Here is a 13,265-nt window from a genome sequence, read left to right on the forward strand (position 1 = left end):
AGAGACACACACTGAAATACGCCTAGGATTTGCTTTATAGTAATCAGTGGCAAGGCGGAAAAGGAAACAAAGGGGACTAAATGAAATAAAGTTGGCCCCGTGTCAATAATCACTGAAGGTGGATGACAGGCGTTCATTATACTTTTTCTCTTTAGTTTTATATTTGTTTGAAATTTCTCCATGATTAAAGTTTTAAAATAAAAAATATATTCTAATTATGATATTAAACCGCACTTTGGATACTAATACAGAAATCCAAGGTCAAAAAAAAAGTTATAGACCCATATATAATCATGCCTTTTTTATATTTATAATTTGTGTATGAGCTTTCAGACCTTACTCCCCACACATGTAGCAGTATGGCAGGGGTTCCCAGGGCTTTCACTTCCCATGTTATATTTAGATATTGTTTTAATTTTCTTTAACGGGCATGGATTTTATATTTTATAACCTATCATTTCACTATAAACCAATCCATCTTTGGATAAAGATTATGTCTTTTTCTTGTATCACTTTTCACCATTCTAGGGAACCATGTGAACCATCAAAACTATAACATAGGGCACCTGGATGCCTCAGTTGGTTACGCATCCAGCTCTTGGTTTCAGCTCAGGTCATGGACTCAAGGTGGTGAAATTGAGCTCCACACTCAGGGTAGAATCTGCTTGCGATTCTCTCCACCTGCCCTCCCCTGCTCAAGTACATGTGCGCGCTCGCGCTCTCTCTCTCGTTCAAGCTCTCCAAAATAAAATCTTCCAAAAAAAATACTTTATAATATAGACATGTTGGAAACCTGTAGCTTTCTAAGGAATCCAGGATTATGGAACAGATCAGTGTTACTATCTTCTCAAACACATGGTGCTGAATAAATCACTGTTAGCTATTGTCGCTTTCACCTGCAAATAATTATACCCATTGTCCTTTTGACACAAAGCCTCTCTAAAACAGGTACGGTTCAGGCTTTCTGCATACATCTATGGGGAAAATGAAGAATGAATACTTTTTTATACTTCGAAGAACCTTGAATTATCATTAGGAGAAAATTAAGAGGTCAGCAACCTTCTCTCAACTGCAGACGCATGTGTCATCAAAAAACAAGAGCAACAAAACAAAAACAAACCCAAAACAAAAGTGCATGAAAACCAAATGAACCACATATTAACTTACGGCCTCAATGCTCAGTAAGTATTGTCAAGTGAAATAAATATGTTTTATCTTAAAGGCAGTGCTGGTAAAAAAATCAGTTAAGAAACTGAAAGAGGGTCACCAGCTTGCATGTAAAATTATGGAAAGGTCTATATTTGTACCTTTTTCTTGCATCCTCATTCCCTGGGCAGTTAGAAATACTCCACAGTGGATATTTATCAGAGGTATGTAAACATGTCACAGAGAGGCTTTTCAAAATCCACATAATATCTCTACACCTAAGACACAGATGCTTTGAAAAACTGCCTGTGATTCTACTACATACTCTAAAATATTCCAGCAAGGTAATGCAGAACAGTAGCCCTTAAACTTATGGCTGAGACCCCTAACATATTAATTTTTAGCAACTATCCACAGTGATTTTTGATACATGTGGGTAGAGGGACAAACTTCCTAGAACACCATCAAGTACAATACTGCCAGATATACAGAGCGTGGATACTCACTTCAATGAAATGACTCTAAAGAAGAAGATTAAGTTCAGTAACTTTGTATCTACTGATCTAAATGTTATCAATCACTAACACTTCACAAATAACCAGACTTCAAAACTTGCGCTCAACCAGAACAAAGAAAGCCATGTTTATCTTTACCTCCTTTCTGAAGTCTCCTTCCTTTTGTGGTCTTATGCTATCCAGCCAATCAGCTTTTATACCATCAAAGTAACTCTGGACCCTGGATTTCAGTGATTCATACTGCCAAATAGCAGCTGATCCAAATGCACAGCCTGTAAACTATACAAAATTAATATATCACAAAATAAATTCAAGAGAGAAAGATCAACACATAGTTCCAAGGACAGTATTTCATTTTCATTGCTTCTTACAAAACCAAGAGAAGGAACAGGAACATCAGGCATAGTGAAACCTTATTAGGTGAAGAGAATACTTAACTATTTATTAACTTTACTATACCCTGGGGCCTGTTTACAGCTAGAAATTTCAAATAAAATTCAAAATATCGCATGAAATGTTATCTCAAATAAGAGGCCCATAAGTTTCTTCTCCAGGGCATACATAAGTGAACCAGATTCTAACAGCAATTATTAGAAGCACCTGGGTGGCTCAATAGGTTAAGCTTCTGATTCTTGATTGCCGCTCAAGTCATGATCTCAGGGCGGTGAGCTCAAGCTCTATGACTGGGTCCATGCTCGGTGTGAAGGCTGCTTAAGATTCTCTCCCTCCACACCCCCCAACTCGCGCAAGTGCATTTGCGCTCTCTCTAAAAACTAACAATAATAATAATAGCAATTATTAAATTCCCGTCATCATTTATGACCCCAGACACCACCCGGATCCTTTAAGTCCCCCTCCCCTTGTCTTTAAGGGAGCCCAAATAAGACAAACAGTATTTCACTACTACAGCAGCAGCAAGGTAGGTAACTCCTAGTTACATAAGCACTTACCCCAACAGTAAAAAACAAGGGCTTTACAAGGGTCCTTATAGGATAGGGAGAAGGATAAAAGACTGTTTCTTCTACGGGAGGAATCAAAGCACTTCTTTTGTATGCTTCACCACTTGTTCCTGTGTCTGATCTTCGAGGTTCAACCTTCCTGGGTGCTTTTCTGAATCCACATTTTTGCTGAATAAAAAAGTTAAACCTTTAAGGGGAAAATAAGAGATTAGCAACAGCTGCATTTTGCAAACATCAACCTCCGTAAGCCTCACTCTTTGGCCTGCATCATCAACATCTCAGTTTATTCTCACCCTGTAGCCCCAAAGAAACCAACATGCCTACTCTGAGCTAGGATTCTAAGTCAAAACACAGAACTGTACCCTTCCGGAAAAGGAGATGGGAGACACACAAACTATGGGAACTTTAAAGGGAACCTGTTAGGGCTGTTAACTGTATCAATCAGAAAAATCATTTGAATGATTCCTCTATACACAGTATGTAGTCTGGTAAAAAGCTGGAGAACTCCAAGTTGACGGTTTGAATCTGCACAAAATGGTTTTGTTATTTTGTCTGAAGTATGGTCAATTTCCAGAACAAACATTTAATTAAATGTAAGTATTATCAAACATTCAAATGTAAGTATCATCCTCAAGGGCACTCCAAATTCAAATAACTGCTTTCTTTTATAGAAGTACTATCATTCTAAGTTGATGGATTTTCCCTACTTCTCCCCCTATTTATTTCACTCTGTTCTAGGGACACCCACCAAATGTTTTGTAAAGGGTTTTGTTGCTTTGAGCCCTCACAGCCATACCTTAAAACATTTGATCACACTTACCAGCCCTACCTAGTTCCTATAAGATTGCATTCCCTATTCTTCAAATTCACTTTCCTGATGGCTTCTCTTTTCACCTATTCCTTAGTGACAGATATCCTCAAAGGCTCCAATAGTTCCTTTAAATGTTCTCTATTCAAACTCAACCCATAAATTCATGAAGAATTTTTTTTTTTTAACACTTCCCCTACACTGACAAAGCAGAGGCCCTTTCCTGTTTGTTCTCATCGTACTCTAAACATACCATCCTCCTAAACTCAAAGCTCCTTGAAAGCAGAAATCAGGTCTTCCAACACTTTAGCTGAATAAAAGAATAAATGTATTTCTGTGGCCTATATGACTTCTAAGTAAATGATTCAAATATATTTCTTTAGTCCTAACCTCAATCTTCTGGTCTTGTATTTCAAACTATATATTGAGTATTTCCGTTTGGATATGCTCTCAATTACTTTAAAACCAATATATTAAAAAGGAAACTCCTCCTCTGTAACAGCTCCATTTTCTGACTTCCTCATTCTTTCAGAGGGACAACAGTTTATCAATCACTGAGGTTAAAAACCTAGATGTCATTTTGGTGTTCTCGCCTTTATTCTTTTCCATCCAATAAAAAGCCAACTCTGTCAAATAAAATTTTTTTTCATTCCTAGTTCCTCACTTCATGCCTGTTTAACTGCAAACATTTTACCATGTTGCATGTTGTTCTTTTATCACTTTTCCCCAAACATTCAATGGTCCCTCAAATGCCTTCTCAGAGTGTCAAAAATCTCTCCCAAATTCCCATTAAACTCAGCTCATGCCTTCCGACCTGGAATACTCTACTTTTTCCTAACATACCTCATTGCTTCCAGTATTGCCCCACTCCAATTCATCCTCCACATTCTACTGGACACAAATGAAGTATCACTCCCTTGCTTTAAACCTCACAATGATTCTTCATCCTCCCACCAACTCAGCAATGCTACTCTCTTGGTACATCCCTTTGTTAACACTCTTGTGCCCCCTGAGAATTCATTTCTCTCCTCCCAGGAAGCCTTCATCAACCAGGGTGGGTGTCTCCTTTATACTCGCAGAGTTCCAAAGCATCCTGCATAGACTTTTTGACTTATGTCTATTATTGCCTGTACCACAACTGAAAAATTACTTTTGTATTCACTGTATCTCTATCACCAAGCCCAGCCCCTAATAAAGAAAAGGTCGATAATTATCTGTTAGAAAAAAGAAGGGGGTCAAGAATGACTGTTAGTTCTATTCTGAATAACTGAAAGGAAGGTGGTACTATTCGCCAGGACAAGGGAGCTCAGAAACACCAAAATAGGAAACTGTAAGATAAGACATGAAGAATTCCATCTTCGGCAGTATTTCAAATGCTTGTGGTCATGGCAGCTCTTATTTCTAGTAGCTAAAAACCAGAACTGTAATTCCTGTCAAAAGGGTAAAGGACAAACTGTGGTATATTCATACATTGGAGTACTACTCAGCAAAGAAACTATTGATCACACATCATGGAGGAAACTCAAAAACACTGTTGAGCAAAACAATGTTTCTCTTTAGGTGGTGGTTCTACAAGTGTATACATTCATCAGAATCCATGGCTGTGCACTTAATACTTACACAAAATAAAGTATTGCTAGCATTTGTAGGATACCCAGGTGGTATCTAGTAGGCATCTGGAAAAAACTGAAACTCAGAAAAATGGCATAGTGACTATTATTACTATTACTTGCCTAGTATGCTCTTTCTTCAACACTGAGTCCACTCCACAGTTCCATTTCTCAGAAGTCACATGGTGAGGATGGGTTATGGCGATAAAGTAATTTGCCTTGAAACTTTAATAATCCATAATTTATACTTCCAAATAAGTGCGATTCTTTTCAAGTAAATCTATTTTGAAAAGTGATGCACTTATTCAAAAAAGCCAATGTTGCTTTGAATAACTCTGAACTCCCTTCATGGCTCTCTTACTAGTATTATGAATATCCTTTGCCAAATACAGTTAAATAGCTAATCCCAAATCTGTATTTCTTTTTCTCTTGCCTTTTTCTACAGAGGCTAGAAAGGTAAGTATCTTCACTTTTCCAGCCTCCTTTAAGGCATAGGGTGGCCATATTACAGAGTTCTGACGAAATGAGAGGCTCAAGAATTTTTATGTACCTCTGGGAAAGATTTATCTATAAAAACAGACATTTCAGCAATGTCATACCTCTGCCCCATCTTTTTGCCTTGAATGAGGAATGTAATGCCTAGATTTCTTCAGGCAGTTACCCAGAATGCCAAGAGAAAGGTTAAGGGATTCAAACACTAACCTTGATAATTCTGAGCTGAGCAAAGACAGTAGTCATTTACCTCCACCATATTATGCTAACTATCCCCCCTCACTTACTTAAACAGTAAATTTACTTACAGCCAAATGCATCACTGATCACACCTTTAAAGTGGCAAATGTTAATCCCTTACAATTGGATTTAATTTTTATTTATTTATTTTGGGGGTGATTTAATTTTTATTAAACAATTCAAGATAACATAGAGCTGAGTTAATAAAGAAAGTACTACCACCACTTTGGGGCCAAAAAACAAAGGTGTGACATAAAGTAACAGGAATATGCTCCCTTTATTTTTAAGATTTTATTCATTTGTCAGAGAGAGGGCGCAAGCGCACAAGCAGGGGGAGCAGCAGGCAGAGGGAGAGGGAGAAGCAGACTCCACACAAGTGGACCCTGGGCCCATGACCCAAGCTGAAGACAGATGTTGAACTGACTGAGCACCCAGGTATCCTGAATATGTTCCCTTTAAAGATCACAATTTGTAACTAAGTGTTTTCTGGCTTTTATTAGAGTGAGAAATATGACGGATGAGACTATTTTATATTGCCAATAGTGTAATAATAGAAGACAAGTATTCACTCGGCTCGAATAAAGATTACTTCTTCTACAGTTCATCACCTCATTTAAAATTCTGAAGTGCAATGTTTGAAATGGAACATAAACACACCAGCAATCTGGGAATCTAAACTTGAAGCAAAGCCAGACCTTTTTCCTAGAATAGTATTTACCTTAGAAATACGAGTGGGGCCAAGGACACTGAGAATTATTACACAAGCTGGCCTGGGGTTAAGGTCAGATGCAGAATACATATATTAAGAATATATACACATTAAAAAAAAGTATACATACACGTATTGGGGAATCACAGTTGGACACACAGAACTTGTTTGATAGAACTAAGTACAATGTATTGGTTCACCAAACACCTATTTCTATTAACTAGCACACATTCATATGCCACAGGGGCCGGAAAGCTAAAAACTTCATTTCCCAGGTATCCTTTCGGTCATTATTACACTGGTTCAATACCTGAAGTCAGAATTGAATTTAGTAAGAAGGCAAGACATAATGCATCGATTTGATTTGCAAGTGAAAATAATGGTGAAGGCAGCATAGTACTTACTCTGGTCAGCAGATCCTGATTTGACAGAAACTTCCCCAGTTGTCTCATGTATTACCGCAAACCACCCCCAAAACTTAACTGACCTGAGACCAAAATTATTTCTCAAGACTTTATAAGTTAGCCACCCTCAACTGGGCACTCCTTCCTATCTCCCCTAGGGTCACTCACGCAATCCGTCATTTGGGTGCTCAACTGGAGATGGGCAGTCGAAGCTGGCTTCACTCCCACACCAGGAGTTTGGACTGGTTGTCAGTCAGCCCGAATGGCCTCTCAGTAATCAACAGGCTAGGAGGGGCTATCATGGCAGTGGGAGTAGTATTCCAAGAGGGTAAAATGTAGAAGCTGCAAGGCCTCTCGAGGCCCAGACTCTGGACCTTGCACATTATTTCTGCCACTTACTAATGATCAAAGCAAATCACAAGACCAACCCAGTTTCAGGGAACAGGGAAATCGACAACAACTCTGGAGGAGAGGAGCTGTGAATTATTACGACCATGTATTTTAATCTACCACATCAGTTGCAGCAGAGACAGTCATGACCATGAAAACTTAGTCTTAGAACAGTAGTGCTCAATCCTGGTTCCAGATTCCAGAACATGACACCCCCAAACATGCCACTTTGCCATAAAGACTATCTTGGGCTGAGGGCCAATGAGAAGCAGATATAATTAAAACTCTCTGCTCTGCCCCCATCTGCCTAAAAGCAGGATATAAATTTGTGAAGGTATGCCCACTACCCTCTACCAGGAAAAAACAGAATCATGAGACAACTCTAGACCCTTATGTGCTCAGAGAAGGCACCAGGAAAAATCTACTAAGTGCCCTTATATCCATTAGCTCTCTGGAATAAAGTCCTTCTCCTTTCTCTTGTCATTTCTCTAAAACTTTGCTGTTCTTTCGTTAAAATGCAATATAAGCCCAAATTCTAACCATCCTTTGTATTACTCACCAGGGAGTACTGCCATGTGTATGTGCAACGGACATATTCATAAGCTGGTTTTTCTCTTGCTAATCCATCTTTTCTCAGTCTAATTTACAGAGCCATCGAACCTAAGATTGGTAGAGGGAAAACAGCTTTTGTTTCCTTATACTACACATTAGAAGTGCCTAGTGAGCTCTTAAAAATTTTGTGCTATGGCTCCACTTCATAGCAATTAGAGTCTCCAGAGGTGGGACAAAGGCATCAGTAGTTTAAAGAGCTACCCAGGTGATTTTCATATTCACCCAGGGTTGATCTACCTCAGGTTTAAGGAAAACTTTAGTATACATATAAATCACCTGGAAATCTTATTAATATCAGATTCTAAATCACTAAGTCTGGGGTGGGGAAAATAGGAGATTCTGCATTTCTAAACAAACTCACAAACTTCTACCTGCAGGGTGGTTTGGGCCTGCCAGCTACGAATGGTTTTTGAATTTTTAAAGGGTTATATAAAGTAAAAGAGTATGTGACAGAGACCATATGTGGCCCTGTCATTTTCTATCTGGCCTTTCACAAAATAAGTTTACCACTCCCGTCCTAGATAATGCCTAAATCACTCTCTGACAACTTCAAGGGATTCAAGGATGGACATGTATCCCAATCAGGCCAATCTGGTCCAGTGAATTTCAAGATTTTGTCTGTAATACTGGAAAACTTTTTCTGCTGGATGTGAACCTAGGAGTATAGAGCCCCAAGAACTTCTGACAGCCATCTTACGACAAGGAGAGCATATTGAGAGAATAAAGCCAACGTTTAGGAAGCAGAGCCAAGCCCTGGAGAAAAATGGAATCCTGTTGACAATCTGAAACACCAAATCTTGCCTCATTAGAAGACAGTCCTACTTCTGGACTTTTTTAAAGATTTTATTTATTTGACAGACAGAGAGAGATCACAAGCAGGCAGAGAGGCAGGCAGAGAAAGAGGGGGAAGCAGGCTCCCCACCGAGCAGAGAGCCCTACTCGGGGCTCGATCCCAGGACCCTGAGATCATGACCTGAGCCGAAGGCAGAGGCTTTAACCCACTGAGCCACCCAGGTGCCCCAACTTTTGGACTTTTTAACTGCATAAACCAATAAATTTTCCTAATTTGCTTAGGAATTTGGTTGGAGTTGGGTTTTCAGCTACCACAAAAATGCTTTTAGATGAAGTACTTCATCACACCTTATATGACAAGGTACATTCTGACTTTATGGAGCTTTTGTTTTACATTTCTTAAAATGCAAAAACATGGAAAAGCATGATAAATGTTTCTAATTCCAAATGTTTGAGACCATATTTACAAGCTTAGGCTCTTTAGCTCTACTCATTCATATTGGTGCAAAAGATGGAAAAATAAATGACTTAGGGGCACCTGGAAGGCTCGGTCGGTTAAGTATCTGCTTTCAGCTCAGGTCACAATTCTAGAGTCCTGGGATCAAGCCCCGTGTAAGGCTCCCTGCTCAGCAAGCAGTCTTCTTCTCCCTCTACCCTTTACCCCACTCTCTTGCTCTCAAATAAATACATAAAAATCTAAAAAAAAAAAAAAGACTTAATGAATCACTTACCTGAAATAAGTTCAGAAAACAAAGAGAAACAACATGATAAAATGGATGGTACAGAGAGTGGAATGGGAGAAGAGGGTCATTAGCGGTATATACCAACTCATGAAGGCAGGCCTGCCTTTTAGCTCTGCTGCTTTGGTCCTTCCACCAATAACCAGTCATTTGTGAAAGCAGTCTAATGTGCTCAAAGTGGGAAGATCTCATCAATACCTGACTTACTACCAGTCACATAATTGTTATGGTTCAGGTTTTTTTTTAAGATTTTATTAATTTATTTGACAGACAGAGATCTCAGGTAGGCAGAGAGGCAGGTAGAGAGAGAGGAGGAAGCACGCTCCCCACTGAGCAGAGAGCCCGATGAGGGGCTCCATCCCAGGACCCCCGGGACCACGACCTGAGCAGAAGGCAGAGGCTTTAACCCACTGAGTCACCCAGGCGCCCTATGGTTCAGTTTAACATGATCCCCTAACTTTTAAACAGAAAAAGTCATACCTATGTATTAATTGGCTTAATGGTGAGTGAAAACATAGTTTTGTGGATTTTTTTTTTTTTAAAGATTTTATTTGTTTATTTGACACAGAGAAAGAGATCACAAGTAGGCAGAGAGGCAGGCAGAGAGAGAGGGAGGAGGAAGCAGGCTCTATGCCGAGCAGAGAGCCCGATGCGGGGCTCGATCCCAGGACCCTAGGATCATGACCTGAGCCGAAGGCAGAGGCTTTAACCCACTGAGCCACCCAGGCGCCCCTGTGGATTTTTTTTTTAATTTTATTTATTTGACAGAGAGAAATCAGAGCTAGGCAGAGAGGCAGACAGAGAGAGGGGGAAGCAGGCTCCTGCTGAGCAGAGAGCCCGATGCGGGGCTCGATCCCAGGACCCTGAGATCATGACCTGAGCCGAAGGCAGAGGCTTAAACCACTGAGCCACCCAGGCGCCCCAGTTTTGTGGATTTTTAACAGTGCAACTTAGATATATGTACAAGTCAGCACTAATGTCTATGTTTCTTAAGATTTTCATGAAGTAGAAATGGCCTACTGTTCAAATGGAGATAACATATGTCCAAGCATACAGACAATAGATTCATTCCACTTTAAAAGAAAATAAATGTATTTAGGGGAGTGGGGAATTCTACATAAACACTTGCATGACAAAATTTTCTTAAAACCCATCTGGAGTCAATAAATGGTAAATTAAACAGGGAAAATAGCTGAGCCACCAACTACTCTTTTAGTTCCATACACTGAAATTATGCAGGCTTCTTTTAAGCCTAAACCATTTCTTAGAAGTGCTGCCAGAAATTTGACAATGGTAAAGTTTCTGAAGAGCCTGAGATTTTTTCCTTTGTCTGTAGAGGGACAGATAGTTAATATTTTAGTTTTTATGAAGAAAACATATGTCACATACTGTTTTGCTTTACACCCCTTTAAAAACGTAGAAATCATTTTTAGCTGGTGGGCTGCACTGGGCCTGCCACAGTTTATAGAACTCTTATATCATTACCTGTATGGCAAATTCTCAGCCATGTTTCAGGCCTATCACATCAGAAACACAAGGATTGGATACAGAACTCTGCTTTTTAACTCTGCCTTTTATCTCTAACTTCATTCTTCTGTATACTAATCTTAGAACCACAGGAAGTCAAAGCAGACCAAATAAAATTACATACAAGGTAACTCATTCTTCTTATTAAATGCTTATTTCCAGAGGTGAGCAGGTATATACTCTATTTCAGGTTTACCTACATTCTCTTGAAACACATATTTTTCTATGCAACCACAAAAATGTCATTTTCGAACTTTACAAATAAACAGAAAACGTAAAAAAAAAATAGGGGCTAATTGTCAACATCACACCTTCATTTGTCTTTTTTTCTCAAATGGTCTCCAATTTTTACTGGAGGCTCTTCATTAATCAAGTTATTTTTTCCTTTGCTTTCCCTTCCTAACACATATTTTTAATATTACCACACCTGTTGCTTCCTGATAGCCATATTCATTCCTCCTCCCCCTCGAACCATGCAATTTTGGCTGGAATTTGGAATAAATTCTGCAATCTGGACAGCTGAACTCTATCACTACTTCCACCTGGCCTCCTCATTTTCCATCTCCCCGGGAGTTTAAGATTAGTGCCTGAAGCTCCAAGTTAAGGTGTATGAAGTTAAGCTACAATGCATGCAAGTTTTCACAAATCCATAATGTAATTCACCTAGGAGTGCTTGCAAGAACTACAGGTTCTTCCACTCCCCCGCCTCCCCTCCAACTTCTGACTTAACAGAACTAGGCTGGGACCTGGGAAATATAGTCTACAAACACTCCGGGTGATTCTTAAGATTAAGCAATGGCTCTACCATATTGGAGCCTCAGTTAGTTGCCACTGGCTAGCCCCTTTGTTGAACACTCTACTTTAACCTGCTACCATCAATCAGATGGGATTTCAGGCATCTGGAACCAACTCAGAAAACCGGGAAGGCTGCAACTCTGGATTAAAGAACAGGAACAAATTTCAAGTAAAAAACACATCAAACTCTTGGACAGCTGAGGGACTTTTTTTCCTCTTCAGAACTGACTTAAAAGCAGCAAATACTGATGAAGCATACTCTTCATACAGCTTCTACTTGGGAAAACCAGTACTGTAGTTTTCTTTCCAAATCATCTGGAAACTAAATATTCCAAGCTCTCCATTCTTCAACAGAAAAGCCTCTCTTACGACTGTGAAGAGGGCAAATGCCCTTTGACTACGTCTTCCCTTAGTTCTCTAAACGCTGAAGAAAGTAACTTGTAGTAGAAAACAGGTTTATAAAGATTGATAGAGAATCGGTTCTGCCATTGTAACATCTGTGTAACTGCTTCACTTAAAAAATGGGTCCAATACCTTCTTCGCGGGATTATGAGGCGTGACACGCAGCCCTCAGAGACTACTTCCCCTTCCCCTCACGTCCTTCCCGACGGGAAAGGGGTAGACGACGCGGGCTCACGGAAAGCTGCGCCGGGGTCGGTCACTGGGCACCCCGGCTGGGGGCACGGGGACACGGTGGCACGGCGAGAAGCGAGGGCTGGCGAGGCGAGAGGGGAAAGTAGGACAGAGAGAGGAAGAGATGGGTGAGGGCAAGGCAGCCCCACAGGCCTGCGTGGCCTGCGCCCCCGAGGATGCTCGGCCGAAGCTGAGGTTCCGAGGGGAAAGAAGCCCGGAGCGGCGGTCATTACCTGCGTCCGAGCAGTCGCGGCGGGGCCACGGCCGCAGTGAGCTCCTCGCAGCTGCGGCCACCAGCCGGCTGAGCCCACGCCTGGCCACAGCCCCAGCCTCTCTGTGCCCAGCCTCGCCACGCCATCTTCCCAACCTCTGCCCCACCATGGCCCGACCTTACCAACCCCTGCCGCGGAACCACTTCCGGGGCGCAGGCGCGCGGCCGGGGAGAGGGAGGGGGGGGACAAAAAAAATTTTTTTTAAAAACCATAGAGCTCCAGGTGCAGCCTAGAGCGCCCCCACGCCCGGCCGAGCCGAAGCTCGACGCACCGGAGGGCTGCGCCGGCGCCGCTGGGTTCTCCCTGCCCGGCGATCCTGGACGCGGGGCTGGCGCTGGACAGCACTGGGGCCTCCACCCAGTTTGCGGTTGAGGTCCAGAGGAAAAAGAGAAGGGAAAACTAGCATTTATTGAGTAACGCCACGTATCGGGCACTTAACCTAAGTGAGTGCCCTTTTTCTTCTCTCTCTCTCTCTCTCTCTCTTTTTTTTTTTTTTTTAATATTTTTATTTGTTTATTTGACAAGAGAGAGGGAACACAAGCAGAGGGGAATGGGAGAGGGAGAAGCAGGTTTCCTGCCGAGCAGGGAGTCCTGTGCGGGGCTCAGTCATGACCCCAGACC

General features: G+C 41.2%; 1 protein-coding gene across 5 annotated transcripts in view; it reads right to left on the reverse strand.

The window, feature by feature from the left end:
• Positions 1-12,796, reverse strand: part of PARL (presenilin associated rhomboid like) — a 51,080-nt gene extending 38,284 nt beyond the window's left edge. For 2 of the 5 annotated variants that reach the window (XM_080797763.1, XM_080797764.1), the window contains exons 1-3: positions 12,606-12,758; positions 2,612-2,807; positions 1,800-1,940 (exon numbers count right to left, since the gene is read on the reverse strand). Coding sequence is in view for 1 of the 5 variants with exons in the window: in XM_080797761.1 (XP_080653887.1) it covers positions 1,800-1,940; positions 2,612-2,807; positions 12,606-12,730 (462 nt within the window). In the remaining 4 variants the exon portion in view is untranslated. Of the gene's footprint in view, positions 1-1,799; positions 1,941-2,611; positions 2,808-12,273; positions 12,455-12,605 lie in introns of all 5 variants that reach the window. The other 3 variants (XM_080797765.1, XM_080797762.1, XM_080797761.1) reach the window with 3 other exon arrangements.
• Between the last annotated feature and the right edge of the window lie 469 nt (positions 12,797-13,265).

The sequence above is a fragment of the Martes martes genome (assembly GCF_963455335.1).
Source record: "Martes martes genome assembly, chromosome: 1".
NCBI lineage: Eukaryota > Metazoa > Chordata > Mammalia > Carnivora > Mustelidae > Martes > Martes martes.